Consider the following 15,648-nt stretch of genomic DNA (forward strand, 5'->3'; position numbering starts at 1 on the left):
TCAAGCAATTTAATGGTAAAGTTTATTTATAAAACTAACCTAGTTAGTGTATTTATAAAACTAACTAGCAGCAGCAACAACCCAAATCAATCCAGTGCAGATCTCTCTTACTTTTCAATAACAGAAATTCGACTATCACACCAAATAAATGTCATGAAAGTACTTTAATGGAATAGAACACCCCCACATAGAAGCACTTTCCAAACATTTAAAAAAACAAAATGAGGCTAGGAATCAAAGCAATGTGAATGAATTAAAGCCATGTAATTCACTGGGAAAAGAATTATGAGTTTCACTTGGTTTGGAATGAAAAATTCTGGTTTTTCTGTTATGTACTCTACCAAAACTGGGATTAGTTCATTAGTTCATAATGTACTAGACGTTCAGCCTTTTTCTTTTTTGTTTCTTCCTACTACAATACAGTATGGTAGTTCTCAACTTACAACTATAATTCAACCCAGAAATATGGTTCTAAGTTGGGCCAATCATTATGCAGGTCATTGCGCAACTATATCTGATTTTATGACCTTGGCAATGGTCATTAAGGGAATTATAGTACTCATGAAACAAACATGCCCAGAATTAAGAAAGCCCATTATCTGCAATTGACTGTCACATGACCACAAGACATTCCACATCTCTTTGGTAGTTCTTGCAGAATACCGTAACTGTAGCTATCAATCTCTATTCCTTTATAAAATGAAACATGCATATGTAATACACATAAAACAATACTTTATTGAATTGCAATTTTAGACAAAGCGATTTAAGATAATGATCTTAAAGTGCTGATACTTGTCAAGGTAATTGGATTGTAACATTTCCCCTATTTTAAGTAGTGTCAAATATTTCAATTTGGTCTGTAAGGTCAAAATGTTTAAAAAGTAAAACATGCTATTTATTCATCAGCCCAAGGAGGGAAAAACATGCCTTATAATGTAATTTTAATATGTAACATCAGCTGAAGTTTCCTAGAAATCAAAACAACCTTCTCTAAATAAATCTGTGCATATTTTCAAAAATATATTTTCAGATTATATATTGAATACATTAAAAAAAATTAAATGATCTTACACCTTCACTTAAAGTAAAATATAAAATAAAGTAAAGTAAAAATTCACTAAAATATATGCAACTACTTTATTTTTAAAACACTGTATACACCAGTTATTTACAACAAATGAGAATAACAAATCAAAGCATCAAGACTTTCAATATTTCATCAATTTGGAGGATAGTTTCATCCTGTGCATAAGTATTCTGCAAGAACTACCAAAAAGCAAACACCAAAGGATTCCATTGTAGGTATTTACTATGCCCTTCTGCTGACTAACAATCCAGTATGTTCAAATTGCTTTCCACAGGGACTGCTTTTAACCATTTATAATTAAGAGTATATATCCCTCTACATACTGATAGAATTGCCAAAGTAATTTACTACTGTACTTAAAAATTTACCACCAATAACAATCTACTGTCTTGCCTGAACACTCTTGTGTCTTTTTATTTCTTCAGTCATATGGTTTTCAAAACCAATTAACAATTTCAAAACTTTTTAAAAATTCATAGTATGAATAGAATTCAAATCAGAAAGATATATTGGAGAAATATGAAACATGATGAGGTTAGATTCTTATGCTAAGTTTACAATGCTCCTTTAAATCTTCCCCTGTCTTACAAGATGTTCTAGATTTTAGTGCTTCCTTGTGTTTTTATTTATACTTTTCAGTTCTTTAATTATTGTAGGACAATATGGAACATGAACATTTCTGAGCTTTTCACATTATTTTTGTTGTGCTTAAAGGAGATTTTATTTCACCTCATTATAAAGAATAGTCAATTAATTTTAGATTCTCAATTTAATCATTGAAGGATGCCATGTAATGTATTGCTTCATTTAATTAATACTGTATTAAATCCATCAAGATATGTTGGGGGCTTGTGAGAATACCTTCCCCAAAACCTACTTTAATTAGTTTTAAAATCTTAAACTGTGTAGTTTCAATATTTTAATATATTATTTTTCTACTTGTTTTATAACTTGTAAGCTATAGTACCCACAGTCGCCTTATAGGGGAGGTGAGTGGCATAAAAATGTAATAAATTTAAAAAATAGATTGCATTACTTAATACCAAAACTAAGATAAGGATATCTAATGGGAAAAACGGTGATAGTGGAAACCTGTTTCCTTTTCATCTCCTCCTTCAATTTCTGAACAAATAAAAAAACAGTTCAGCTTAATCTGAAGTAGCTCAACAGGAGTAACAACGAGAGGAGATACTTTAAAGTAACCAGTGTGGCATTTTTACCATCCCAAATACTTCCAATCACAGCTTATACTCTTTTAGACTAAAAAAAAAAGGGACAAAAATGCGTTTCCGCAGTCGGAATGCAAATCTTATACGGAACTTTTTAAGAAACACGGGCAAGAAACTGGGAGAGGCAAAATGGCTCGAAGGAGAAGGGCTTGTCTTTAGAATCATTTCTACTCGCTGGAAAATGCCAGCGTGCGTGTCCCTTAAGTAGTCAGAAGGTGCTCTGGGCCCATTCGGCGGCGTTCTTGGCAGAACTGACGGCACCTCCCCTAGCCCACCATTCAGCTCGGGGCAAATACCCGACTCGGAAATTCAACTCAGAAAACTTGCGAGGAAGTTGACCCGCACTTTACGGGGCTTCACGGAGCACTTCACATCTCTTATAAGACCTGCTTTAACGACTGTTCGCTACGAAACGAAACGTTGCATCTGCCCCAATGTTGCTTCTGCCCTCCAGGTCTTCCCTCACCTGCTGATAAAACCGTCGCCGTCCCCATCGCACGTCTGGAAGAGGCGCCGCATCCTCTCCTCCTCGCCCGTGCTGGAAGTGTCGCTGCTGCTGCTCCCGGTGCTGCTCACGCTCACCTCTACCACCACTGCCGGGCTAGCCGCCGTCGCCATCGTACCCTCTCTTCCCAAGAGGAGGAGGAGGAGGCGACGGCGACTCAAGCCCGCTCAAGGCGTCCAAGCAAGGTTCCCGGAACCTCCAGCTCGCCAGGGAACCCGCCCCCCCCCCGCGCGTGCTCCCCTTTCCCAGCTCAGCTGTCGCGCATACAAAGCACGAGAAGGCGGCACAATGAAAACAAGGAGGGTGGGGAAACCCAGACGCTCCGCCGCCCCTTCTCGCGCACGAATTCAGCGCGCGCCGCCTTGGGCGCCAATCAGGCACATCCCAGGGACGGCGCGCACGCTGGCTGGCGCGCGAGACCCGCTCTCTGGCCCTTTTCTTCTTTGGAACCAAAAGCTGGGGGTGGGGGTCCGTCGGGTTACAACGTAAGAGCAGGGGAGAGTTAGAAGGAAGGTGTGGCGGACGCAGAGGTGGAAGTTTGCGTGCTTAGTTGTGGTTTCGGCTTATTTCCCTGAGATGTAGGCGAACGAACGGAGGAGTATCTTTCTGGAGCAAATGGAAAGAAGATTTGTTAACGTCTGCAGAGTGCATGCATATCCTTAGACCACCGTAAAACTGCACTGCATGTGAACTATGCTCGCAAAAGTTATGTTTGGGCTTGCTGACGTTTAGCCTTGAGCAAAAAATGTTTCTCTCTGCGTTTCGTGCCAAACAATCATTATGTATGTCATGTAAGAGATGTAAAAGTATTATTGGTAAAAGTAGAAGAAAATGTTGCATCCCTCCCAAAACGTACCTCTTTATATTACACATTAACTCTACTGTAATCGTAAATTTGCAGTTCCTTAAATAAAACTTTATAACTATGTCTGATTTCTCTTGAAGTGGTCAATGTTATTGATTAGCAAAATATGAATGCTGCAAATGCATGCTTCATGAACATGAGATCAAATCTTCAACTTGATATGTAGGTTGATTCAATTTAATTTTAAATAATTTTAGCCAATGTGACAGCTTTTCATTTGTTTTTAGTAGCTTTATTTTCTACTTTTCAGAAGCTGCATTGTACTTGTACAATGCATTTTATTACAATTTTATTTACAATGAATTTTATTGTACGTTGTATACGAAACAGTGTTCCATGCACCTTTGGCATTTAGTTATGCCAAACACATGACCACGGAGATGTCTTAGGACAGCACTGGCTCTTCGGCTTTGAAATTGAGATGAGCACCGACCCCTAGAGTCGGGAACGACTAGCACATGTGTGCAAGGGAAACCTTTACCATCTCCTTTTATTATACTTTAGTTTGTGAATACCTGAGAGTTGAAGTACTACGAAATGGTTTATGGACGTGTTTTTGAGGTTTTTTTGATACAGCACTATCTGTCTGGCTTATGGTACTCAAGTGGCATATGATGTAATGCCCAGTTCATTGTTATGGAACTATTTTTCCTCAGTTTGGAGATGCTATTTTAGATCTTGTTGATAGTTGTTTTTATTTTATTGTCCTAAATAATTTTATATTAATATACATGGCCATTCCACATCTCATCCCAACTGCAAATCATCTACATTCTGGTATCTAATAATAACTTATCTAGAGTGAAATTGGAGAATATTAACTTGGAATATGAAAGTAGGTGCCTGTCATTCAAATAAGCTCTGTCAAATGATCAGATTTCAAGTTGCATACAAATGTTATATCACTAATATTTGCCCCATTTTTTAAAATAACCACTTGGCTTCAGCAATAAATCAAAGACTTGACATTTCATTGCTTAACCCAACTAATTGCTTTCACTAATCTGAAAATTCCCTTACACTAACTCTCTATCTTAATAATACCCCTCTTCTATTGTCACACCCCAGCCATTATTTGACCTGTAAATTTCCTTAGCAGAAAAAAAAGCCAGAGTATTTTGAAGATGCACCTAGTTGCTTCAAAAAAGAATAAAAGGAAACAAGTAGTACAGAAAGTATTCCATGAGAATATGATAGATGTAGAATTTTGAGACATTGTTCTTTATAACTGATTATAGCTCTCATATGGCCAGAATTTTGTGAGTGTGTACAAAACTTCTAAATCTATTCAGACTAAAAAAGTCTCCAACCTGTGGCCTTGTAAGGAATCACTTATGATTTTTACCAATCATAATTATGTATCTTAACTCTTATCTTTTCTTTCCTTGCTTTTCCCATTCTACATTTTTTCTTATCATACATTTCTCAATATATTTTTCCTTGCTAATTTTAATTACATAATGCTTCTATTTCTTATGCCTTCATCTAGCTACTGGCTATTTCTAAAAAGGGTTAAATACATCTGTGGAACTAATTAGATGTTTTCCAGCAAACAAGTTACTTCAGGTTACAAACAGGTTACTGCATTCTTATCAGGTTTTAATTCTTGGAATGTGTACTATTGTATGCTTACAATTGGATTTCTTCAGCACTGTAATTAAACTCAAAAATGCCTTCCATGAAATTTCTTTACAATAATATCCCTTCAAAGCATGTAATTATAAATCTTATCTTGAGCCTTCTTTATTTCTATTGTTAGAAAGTGGCCATAACTTATTAAATACATAACCAGAAACAAATTAGGCCAGAGTAAGTACCCATTTCAGAGACACGGTGGCTCAGTGGCTAAGAGACTGAGCTTGTCGATCAGAAGGTTGGCAGTTCAGAGGTTCAAATTTCTAGCGCCATGTAACGGGGTGAGCTCTTGTTACTTATCCCAGCTTCTGCCAACCTAGCAGTTCAAAAGCATATAAAAAATGCAAGTAGAAAAATAGGGACCACTTTGGTGGGGAAGTAACAGTGCTCTGTGCACCTTCGGTGATGAGTGATGCTGGCCACATGACCATGGAGACGTCTTCCAACAGTGCTGGCTCTTCAGCTTAGAAATGGAAATGAGCACCGCCCCTAAAGCCGGAAATGACTAGCACTCAGGTGCAGGGTAACCTTTACTTTTGCCTTTAAGTACCCATTTGATGTAACATGTTTTCCACAATAGCTAACCAAGTAATATACAAATCAAGAAGGAGCAACCCTAAATTTAACAGAATGTCCTTATAGTTGTGCTCCTATTACTGGAATTTGGAAATATGTATGATTTAGCAAGATTATCATATATCTGTATTTTTCCAAATAAATCCACTTTTTGCCACAATCACACTTTTCACCAGATACATTTCTCTCTCTCTCTCTCTCTCTCTCTCTCTCTCTCTCTCACACACACACACACACACACACACACACACACACACACACACACATCTCATGGAGAATTCTTTTGCCCATTCATCAACTATATTATTCTGACTACATTTTCTTACTTGATTTTAAAGGATAAGGAACAGGTAAAACTTGGGTAAAACTTTCTTTCGAGAATTAAACAAAATAACTGCTAGATTCATTTGGCAAGGACGAAAAGCGAGGATTAAACTAAAGTGAATGCAAGATAGCAAGGAGAGAGGAGATTTAGCATTACCAAATTGGGAATTATACACATTAGCAGTAACAATAACATGGGTGAAAGATTGGATAGAGCTAAAGAATAAAAGAATTTTGACCTTAGAAGGCCATGATTTGCAAGCAGGTTGACATACATTCCTATGGGATGATAAAAATAAAATTCACAAATACCTTCAAAAATATTTAATTAGAACAGCATTATTGCAAACTGGCTCAAAATCAAAAAAATCCACTATGTGAAAATCCCGAATTGGCTATCACTAACAGAAAGGACGATCCATCCAAATTTTATAGCTATGAATAAAATGCTAAGATACAGAGACATAATTGACGGACAGGGAAATTTAAAAACAATTGAAGAATTGGCAGAAAAAAACATGAAAGTTAACTGGCTAACCTACTTGCAAATCAAAACTAAACACAATAATGATACTAAAATATATGACATTGAAACAGAACCACCCGAATTGGATAAAATAATTCACAGCTCATAGAAATATGATAGGGAGAATATATAAATTTCTCCTGAAGCATAAAATGGAACAGGAAATCGTGAAAGAACAAATGATAAAATGGGCAGAGAACTTTGGCTATAATATTGAATTGAATAAACGGGAAAAAATTTGGGGAACAAACTTAAAAATAACACTATCAGTTGCATACAAGGAAAACCAGTACAAAATGTTTTACAGATGGCACCTGGCACCAACAAGGTTAGCTAAAATCTCAACAAACACCTCCCCAAAATGCTGGAAATGTGAATCAATACATGGAACATAATAACACTTATGGTGGACCTGTGAGAAAGCTTAAAATTTTTGGAAAAGGATCAAAAAGTGGCTAGAGGTAATAACGTGTTAAAATAGAGTGGAAACCTGAAGTTTTTTTATTCGGAATAATGACTGTGAAATATAAAAAAATGAGTATTTAATATTACACATAATTACAGCAGTGAGGATTGTCTTTGCCCAGAAATGGAAAAACAAATTAATTCCAAGCGAAGATGAAATAATGGACTGTGCTGGAATGGGCAAATTAACAAAAGAAATCCAGGGAAAAGAAGAAATAGAATACTATCAGATATGGGATAAATGGTATAGGTGGATGGAGGAAAGAAACAAGGATCAATGAAGGAAGACAACAAAGCAAGATTATCATATATCTGGATTTTTCCAAATAAATCCACTTTTTTGCCACAATCACACTCTTTTCACCAGATACATTTCACACACACACACAGAGGGAATCTCATGGAGAATTCCTTTGCCCATTCATCAACTATATTATTTTGACTACATTTTCTTACTTGATTTTAAAGACTAAGGAACAGGTACAATTGGTGAACATTTCAAGGTTAACTCAACCTTCCATCCTTCCAAGGTGGGTAAAAAGAGAACCCAGTTTGTTGGGGGCAATATGCTCACTCTGTAAACTGCTTAGAGAGGACTGTGAAGTGTTATATATAAGTCAAAGGCTCTTCTGATCATGGCTTCTACCTGCTGACCCAACAATGCTGATAATTCAGGGGAAGTCCATGGTTAGCACAGTAGGCATGAACTTGAGTAAACCCAACCTCACTGCAAAGCAAGGAAGTTGAAATATAGTTTAGGGGAAGACTACCACCAGTTTAGCAATGTATAAGGAATTGAAGGAGCAGCAGGAGGGCCAATATGCCTCAGTATGCTTTATATTTGTGTATATTGTGTCATTAAGGGTTAGGGAGCTAAAAAGAGAGAGAAAGCAATAGCTGTAATGTCTGTAAGAGTGAATTCCCAGGCCTTTACCTCAATTGTTATCAATTTCACCTAAGTTGCTGGGAACCTCTATAGTAAGTGTCTGGAGAGATTGCAGAGTAGCTTAATTTGGAGGTAGAAATTAATTCAGACATCCAAGTCTCAAATTATATTGCATTTTATAGAACAAATTAACTGTTTAAATTGTATATATGAGTGATTAGGACAAGCCAGTTAAGAACCAGAGAGATATTCTCAATTAAAAAGCTCCTGGAATTAAAAATTTAAATAAATAGCATAATAATATAAGAAACACATAAATATATTAAATAAAAAATCAAATGGATTATAAAATGTTATATTATACTTGACAACCCAAGTTCAGATGAGTCATCGTTTCAGAGATTTTCTTAACTAAACAGAGAAACAAAATTACCACAAATGGGCAATAAACATGAGATCAGGAGCAATTTCCAACTTCAGCACTAAGTTTCCTTGTGCAGGTAGCATCGGAAATCTTCCTTCCTTCCTCTCTACCTCGCATTCCTGACAACTTTCCCATTGAGTTTTCTTGTGGGAAGCTTCCAAGAAGAAAGTCAGTGGGGAAGCCAGCAGGAAGTGGCAAGTCCAAGACCAGCAAGGCAGTAATGGTATCCTATTATCTTCACTACCGGTTGAGTAGTGGGAGCCCGCATGCACGTGTGCAGAAGGTCCATGATGATGTCTGGGTGGGTGACCGGAGTCTTGTGCCATCGCCGCTACCGGTTTTCCCGAACCTGTGCAAACCGGCAACATACCACCTCTGCAGCAGGGGTATAAATGGCTGCTACTGGATAGGTGAAGGAGTGAGGGTGCATAGAGGTGCAGGTCAGGAATGGTACATGGATGCAGTTGAGACGTGCTATTCGGAAGGGATGGGTGTGTGTGCACCAGAATGCCATATGGGTTGGGGAGAACATGTGGATGAGCAGCATAGTTTGGGCAGAGGGATGCACAAAAGATGCTATGCAGATCAGGAAGGCTATATGTATGACAGGTTAAGAACAGTGCATGGGGTCACGGGTATGCACAAGGGGTGCTGTGCAGCTCACGTAGGATGCAAAGTGTGACAATGCAGGTTAATAGGAATGGAAGTATGCAGGGAATTACATGCAGTCAGGGATGGCATGCAGTAGGGGATTGCCTGGGTTTGTGAAAGATACCTGGAAATGTTTGGGAGTGTACAAAAATTGCTATGCAGATTGGGAATGAGGCATAGGAGGTGGTGCAGGTCAGGAAGGGTGTTTGGGAATGCCCTAAAGTGTCAAATAGGTCAGGGAAAGTGCATGGAGGAATGCAGATCTGGAAGATGAAGTGCATGGGGGTGAGCAGAAAGTGCTGGGTGGGTCAAGGCAGGCATATGGGGTACAGCACAGGTTGTGGGAACATGTAGATGCCTGGGCTGGGAAGGGTGCATAGGGGTTCTTTTCTGTTTCTTCCTCTTTCCCTTCCTCTCCCTTTCCAACAGGCGAGTGGCTGGTACTGATTCAGGAAGGGAGTGAGGGATTGCAAGTATCTGGGAAACCGTCACAGAACATTAAAAATGAAGATGGTGTGACTGAGCTGCAGCCCAGCAGCAGCCACAATGTTCCCAAATTTCATTCCCTTGGAAAACATTAGTTGGGTACCTGTAGGTTAACCCATTTAAGGTATCTTGGTTCAAAAATTGTTGTCTTATAGTTCATCATATTACCCATTTAAAGATGAAAAGAGTTTTAGTAGCATGTAGATCTGAGTTTATAGCAATAACATTTTCAAACATTGTAGTATTCTGGTAAGCTGTAAACTCAAAACTAGATTGACTGTTAGGTCATGACCATGGTGGGTAAGAATAGAAAGAAAATTTATTTCATCTTCATCCATACTCCTTTTCCTCACCTGTCAACTCTTCAAAGATGGACATGAATTTAATACTCTTCCACATTAGACCTGCATACAGAACAATGCAGTAGTCAGTACAATAGAAAATAAAAATGCCGTGCCTCCAAAAAGCTTCCATGTTTAGCCAGACAGTAGGATCTCTTTTTTTTTCCTGAAGCCCAGATATCCCGTGATGAAATTCAGAATTTGCCTATAGAAACCATTAAATATACCGTATACTAAAATATAAGAGGCTGAGCTCAAATAGGATTTTACCCTAAAGTTAAATCAAGGGCTTTTTCCTCAGAATGACAGAAAACTAGGGTGTCAAGATGCCAAATTTTGATTTGGTTTGATTTGTGAAGGCAGTCACTGATTTTTTTTATTTAGCAGAAGTTTCATTACTAAACAACTTATTAGGACAATACTTGAAGTATGGCGGTCATCATCATCTGATCCATAAAAACTTATATGAAAATAAATGTATCCATCTCCAGGATGCTGGAAAAGGATGCGTTGTTGTTCTGTTAATATACTTAGAAGGCGATCTCTTTCAAAAGACTTATGGGTTCGCCTAACACGCTAACCATATTTTTAAAAATCACCCTAGAATCGTTATTTATTTATTTATCTAGTCACTCGTGTACAAGATAACAGGAATAAGAATAAACATGAATCAGAACACAGAAAATGGGTACAAATAAATGGAGACAGTAGGACAGGGAGGTTAGGCACACTGGTGCGCGTACGCTCGCAGTATCATTGTCTGTTCACTAGGCCAAAATGTGGCACCGACCCATCGGGCTTGACTCGTAATATCATCGCACCTAATTTTGAGAGGGAGGAAAACGACCCCCCTCCCCCCATCATCAGCGGCAGCTTCTTCTCTTTCTACCTTTTCTTTCCCGCCTGGGAGGCTGTGACGTCACCCCGCGCAGCCGAAGACTCCGCCCCTTACGCTGCTCCTTTCGGTTTCCCGACGGAGTTTTGGGCTGTCTCGGGCCTGTCGCGGCCCAACCCGGCTCCCTCTGGCGGCGCTGAGTGTCCCGGGCTGAACGTGAGGTCCAGGACTGCTGTAGGAGATGTCCCGGCCGAATAGCGTCTCGCCTCGTCCCTCGGGGAGCGGGTCCACAGGCGGAGGCCCCTCTACCGCCTCCGCCGCCTCCTCGTCGTCGTCCTGCTCCGGCGGTGGTCGAGCTAAGGGACTGAAGGACATTCGTATTGACGAAGAAGTGAAAATCGCTGTGAATATCTCTCTGGAGCGGTTTCGGTATGGGGATCAACGAGGTAATGGCTTCCTACCCCCGAGGCGGCGCACAGTTGATGGGGTCGTCCCTGCCTTGAACCAGGGCAGCCCCCTCCCCCAAGCTAATCCACTGTTAAAGGTTTGCAAATTAAGTGATCCTTCTTGTTGGTTCTTCCTCTGGATTTACCTGCAACCGCTCTCTCAGTGTATCCGACAAACACAGTGGGGGTTGTGGTTCAACACAACTGGAGGATATCCCTTATGGAGTAAACAATTGCTGGTGAACAACTGTCTGTACTATTTTCCTTACCCTTGGGGTCAAAATGATAGATGTCTGTTACCTAAAGGAGGCCAACCTTTCCTCCCCTTGCATCACTCTGGCTAGGAAAGTACGACTGTCTTGGTTGCTGATTGTAGTTGCTGCTGCAGAAATAATGTAGCAGCATCAATAAACAGCATCAATACAGCATTTATTAAGGACGATATTCAATCTTTTTTAATCTATTAGATACCTAGGATCTTTCATTCTCTTGCAACTCACAAGGCAGTTTCCCCCTATTAAATTTTTTGTTGTTGTTGTTAGTTGCGAAGTCGAGTCCGACACATCGCCACCCCATGGACAACGTTTCTCCAGGCCTTCCTGTCCTCTACCATCCTCTGGAATCCATTTAAGCTCACGCCTACTGCTTCGGTACAAATGATTTAATGTGGAGTTGCCCATACTGATAATATTTTCAGGCATTCAGAAATAAAAGGTTTTTCTACAGTTTTATATCAGGTATACTAAGGGAAGATTAAATATGAATTAGATTATTTGGCTCGTGTGTGTGTGTGTGTGTGTGTGTGTGTGCGCGCGTGTATAGCCAGCCAGCCAGCCCAAGCGGCAGATAAGGCATGTTTCCAATTGTGCTTTCCCAAATACCTTGAAAAGGTAACAAGCAAGCATGGTGGTCATAATGAATCCAGGAAGTTTATCAGGCCCTGGGCACCAAGCATTTTTTGGTTGAAGAAATTATTCAAATTAAAGAATTTATGTACTTTGGTATAATATTTATCATATATTCATTTGTCTATTTATTTAAATGCTATGTAAAATAAGAATATTTGTACATTTAGCAGTCAATACTTTTATTTTCTCCCCAGTGTATTACCAATCAAATTTGTTAATTGATAGATGATATAACTCTGTGTGTTCTGTTCTGAAATAAGATCCATAGAATTTAATGGAATCTTCCCAGATGAGACTCCTTTCTCATGTTTGAGAAATATTTTTTCCTGTTTATGGATGAAAATAATCCAAAGACTGAATATTCCTGTTGTAATTTTCTCCTGCAGAAATGGATTTTCCTTCATCATTGACGAGCACTGAGAGAGCTTTTATTCATCGACTAAGTCAATCTCTTGGTTTGATTTCTAAAAGCAAAGGGTAAGATGGTATCTTATAAAATAAGCAGCTTCCATATGTTGTGAGTCAACATGGGTTGTTCAGAATTAATGTTCTAATTAATTAATGCTTCTGAAGTATTTTAATGATGTTGAGTTCTTCATGAGTTTTGTGTGCTTCTGTTTTAAATAGTGCTACATATAGTTACTGTATTGCTGTCAAGTGCTTGTTCATAATTCCATGTTCAGATAGAATTGATAGCCAGATAACACTGACTATTCTTAGGTTTGGAAGGTACATAAATTTTGTAGATTTTAGAAATAAAATGCATTGAAATGAGATGTACTTTCTTCTAAATAAATATTGTTAAGAATTAACTAGGTTTTCTGAACATTGCCTATGTAAAAATTCTTAATGTATTTTATTCTGGGAATTTTTATCAGATACTAAAACTATATATGATAATTTAAATAATCACAATGAAATTTCTTTAGTTAGAAATAATTGTGATACGTATTCGTGATCTCAGTAGGTGGCAGCATCTGACTGAGTTTGGAAAGTAACTAGACTCTCCCTGGTTAGTGTTGAAATGGAAGATGTAAGTACTGTAGACTAACTGGGAAGTTAAAAACATCCCAGAAGTCAGCAGTGGAAAACCTTATATCAAGAAGACTGCATGGATGTATCAATCAATCAATCACTCAATCAATCACCAACTTCATTTAAAAGATACTTTACTTTTACTCTTATATTATTGTCATTAGTAAAATACTAGATGTTCCTAAAAAGTTATTAATGCTTTAAAAAGTATGTGTTTATATAGCCATTTCAGCTTATAGTATAAAAAACCTTATGAGTGAAACAAACTCACTTCTACATGTTTTAAATCCTATTCATTGAAATGTATACTGAGCATTTAAAATACAGTAAAGATATTCAGCTGTTTGTTTGATTACATTTCAGAGTAGCTGATCTATGCATTGATAATTCAGAAATAACTGTTACAGACAACAAATTAAACAGAAGCCTAGCATATTTTAATATTCTTTGAGATAATTATTTAATGTCCAGATGTTCTGATAAATGTGAATGTTAAGGCTCATTCTGGCAATAAATACAACAATGCATCCATATTACAGAAAAGGAGCGAACAGATACCTAACTGTGAAGAAAAAAGATGGATCCGAATTGGCACATACAGTGATGACTTGTAATTTGATTCCAAACACAAAGCATGCTATTAGAAGTTTAGTTCAGAGATTTCCTGTTACCAATAAAGAACGCACAGAACTTCAACCAAAGACAGAGAGGGGAAATGTATTTGCTGTTGAAGCTGGTAGGTTGAATATCCTGTGAAAAACTACAGAAAATTATGGGAGGAAAATATGTTGCTGAAAGACATGCTTAAAAAAATGTCACCATTACAGTCTGAGATTTTTATAAATGTGATGATTGCTATCCTAATGAGTGTGAGTTCAATCCTGTGTCGATGCTGCTGATTCACCATTTCCCCAATAGTGTTTTATTGTTTTTTTGAAAACTTTTCTAATTCTTCCCTAAAGAAGAAAGGAGAAGTTTGGTGGAATGCTTCCCATTCCCTTTAATGAGTTCCAAGCAGAACTCAGCATTCATACCCTTATCTACATTTTCAAGTAACAATAAGAGTCACAGAAATAACTTCATTAAGAATGAACAGTAGGTAGAATTTGACATTGTTCAAGTGGGATTTCAGTACAAATTCCACATTTCTTAAATTATACTTTGAGGAGCTTGGGCCATATCAGATGAGATTCTGAAGAAATCTGAGGAGATACACAGTGGACCAGCCTGCTCTTTGATTCCCCAGAAACATTTTTGATTTTTCCTACTATTGTAGTTCAAAGACCAATTTAAACTATTTTTGTACCAAAAAAATCCTTACGTTCTACTTCCGCCATATGGTAGGGCTGAGTTTAGCTGTTTTAATCCCATAAGCTATATAATATTTTTTAAAAGGTTAAAATTTTCCTTCTATTAAGTCTTAAATAGGCAAACTTTTAGCAGACCAGGTAGTTTGGTAACCACACAGAAATGATGAGAGTAATCCTAAAGCTTTCACCTGGGAGCTGTAAAACAGATTGTATTAGTTCTGGATTTTATTGTGCAATCACTAAGCTATTTACTACTTTCATCTTTGATTTTCCTGGTTTTCAGAATGAAAATGTAAATAAAGAATAGCTGTTCTGTATCCATTGTGAACAATGGAATGTGTGTCTGTTGTCAGGCTGAGCAATTCCTGTTTATTCACAATTATGTTCAACCGGAATTTTATTTATCAAAGAATTACTATTACAGTACAAACTAATTAATAGTTTGGTACTGTCTTGCTGTGTGATATTCTATTTCTAAAATAAAATTGTTTATTTATTACATGTTAGAATAGATAAATTTTCATCTTATCATAATCCTTATTTCTCCCCCCCCCTAGAGAATAGAGAAATGAGCAAAACAAGCGGGCGTCTTAACAGTGGCATCCCTCAGATCCCAGTGAAACGAGGAGAATCTGAATTTGATTCATTTCGGCAGTCTCTACCAGTTTATGAAAAGCAAGATGAAATCGTTAGAATTATTAAAGAAAATAAAGTAATTTTGATTGTAGGGGAAACTGGATCTGGAAAAACTACTCAGGTATGCTATATATAAGAAAAATAAAAAAATGGAACAGCTGTCCTAATTAGTAAATAGTTTTAATATTTTAAAATCATCTAGTTTCATGGTAATATGTGATGTGGGGTTTGTATGTATAGTTAACTGATTTTTTTCTAATAATAACACCTATCTTTATGTTCAGATACCACAATTTCTACTTGACGACTGTTACAAAAATGGCATACCGTGTCGCATATTTTGCACTCAACCAAGACGGTTAGCGGCAATTGCTGTGGCTGAAAGAGTTGCTGCTGAAAGAAGAGAGAAGATTGGTCAGACTATTGGTTATCAGATCCGATTAGAAAGCAGGTCTCACCAAATGTTTTTTGTATT

The 15,648-nt window shown here is 37.7% G+C and overlaps 2 protein-coding genes across 4 annotated transcripts in view; one reads left to right on the plus strand and one right to left on the minus strand.

Annotated features, from left to right (window-relative positions):
- MCC (MCC regulator of Wnt signaling pathway) overlaps positions 1 to 2,996 on the minus strand; it is a 182,656-nt gene extending 179,660 nt beyond the window's left edge. The window contains exon 1 of the mRNA XM_087715812.1: positions 2,786 to 2,996. Coding sequence (XP_087571938.1) covers positions 2,786 to 2,937 — 152 coding nt within the window. The 5' untranslated portion in view covers positions 2,938 to 2,996. The remainder of the gene's footprint in view (positions 1 to 2,785) is intronic.
- Positions 2,997 to 10,949: 7,953 nt separating this feature from the next.
- The window catches only part of YTHDC2 (YTH N6-methyladenosine RNA binding protein C2), a 45,216-nt gene continuing 40,517 nt past the window's right edge, over positions 10,950 to 15,648 (plus strand). Inside the window, exons 1-6 of one of the 3 annotated variants that reach the window (XM_087715815.1) lie at positions 11,214 to 11,284; positions 11,827 to 11,934; positions 12,579 to 12,669; positions 13,767 to 13,963; positions 15,095 to 15,294; positions 15,458 to 15,624. In XM_087715815.1, the coding sequence (XP_087571941.1) occupies positions 12,581 to 12,669; positions 13,767 to 13,963; positions 15,095 to 15,294; positions 15,458 to 15,624 (653 nt within the window). In that variant the 5' untranslated portion in view covers positions 11,214 to 11,284; positions 11,827 to 11,934; positions 12,579 to 12,580. Of the gene's footprint in view, positions 11,285 to 11,364; positions 11,383 to 11,826; positions 11,935 to 12,578; positions 12,670 to 13,766; positions 13,964 to 15,094; positions 15,295 to 15,457; positions 15,625 to 15,648 lie in introns of those variants that run through there. The other 2 variants (XM_014055966.2, XM_014055967.2) reach the window with 2 other exon arrangements.

This window comes from Thamnophis sirtalis, unplaced genomic scaffold, assembly GCF_051295495.1.
Source record: "Thamnophis sirtalis isolate CommonGarterSnake01/CBP01778 unplaced genomic scaffold, rThaSir2_p1.2 scaffold_5, whole genome shotgun sequence".
NCBI lineage: Eukaryota > Metazoa > Chordata > Lepidosauria > Squamata > Natricidae > Thamnophis > Thamnophis sirtalis.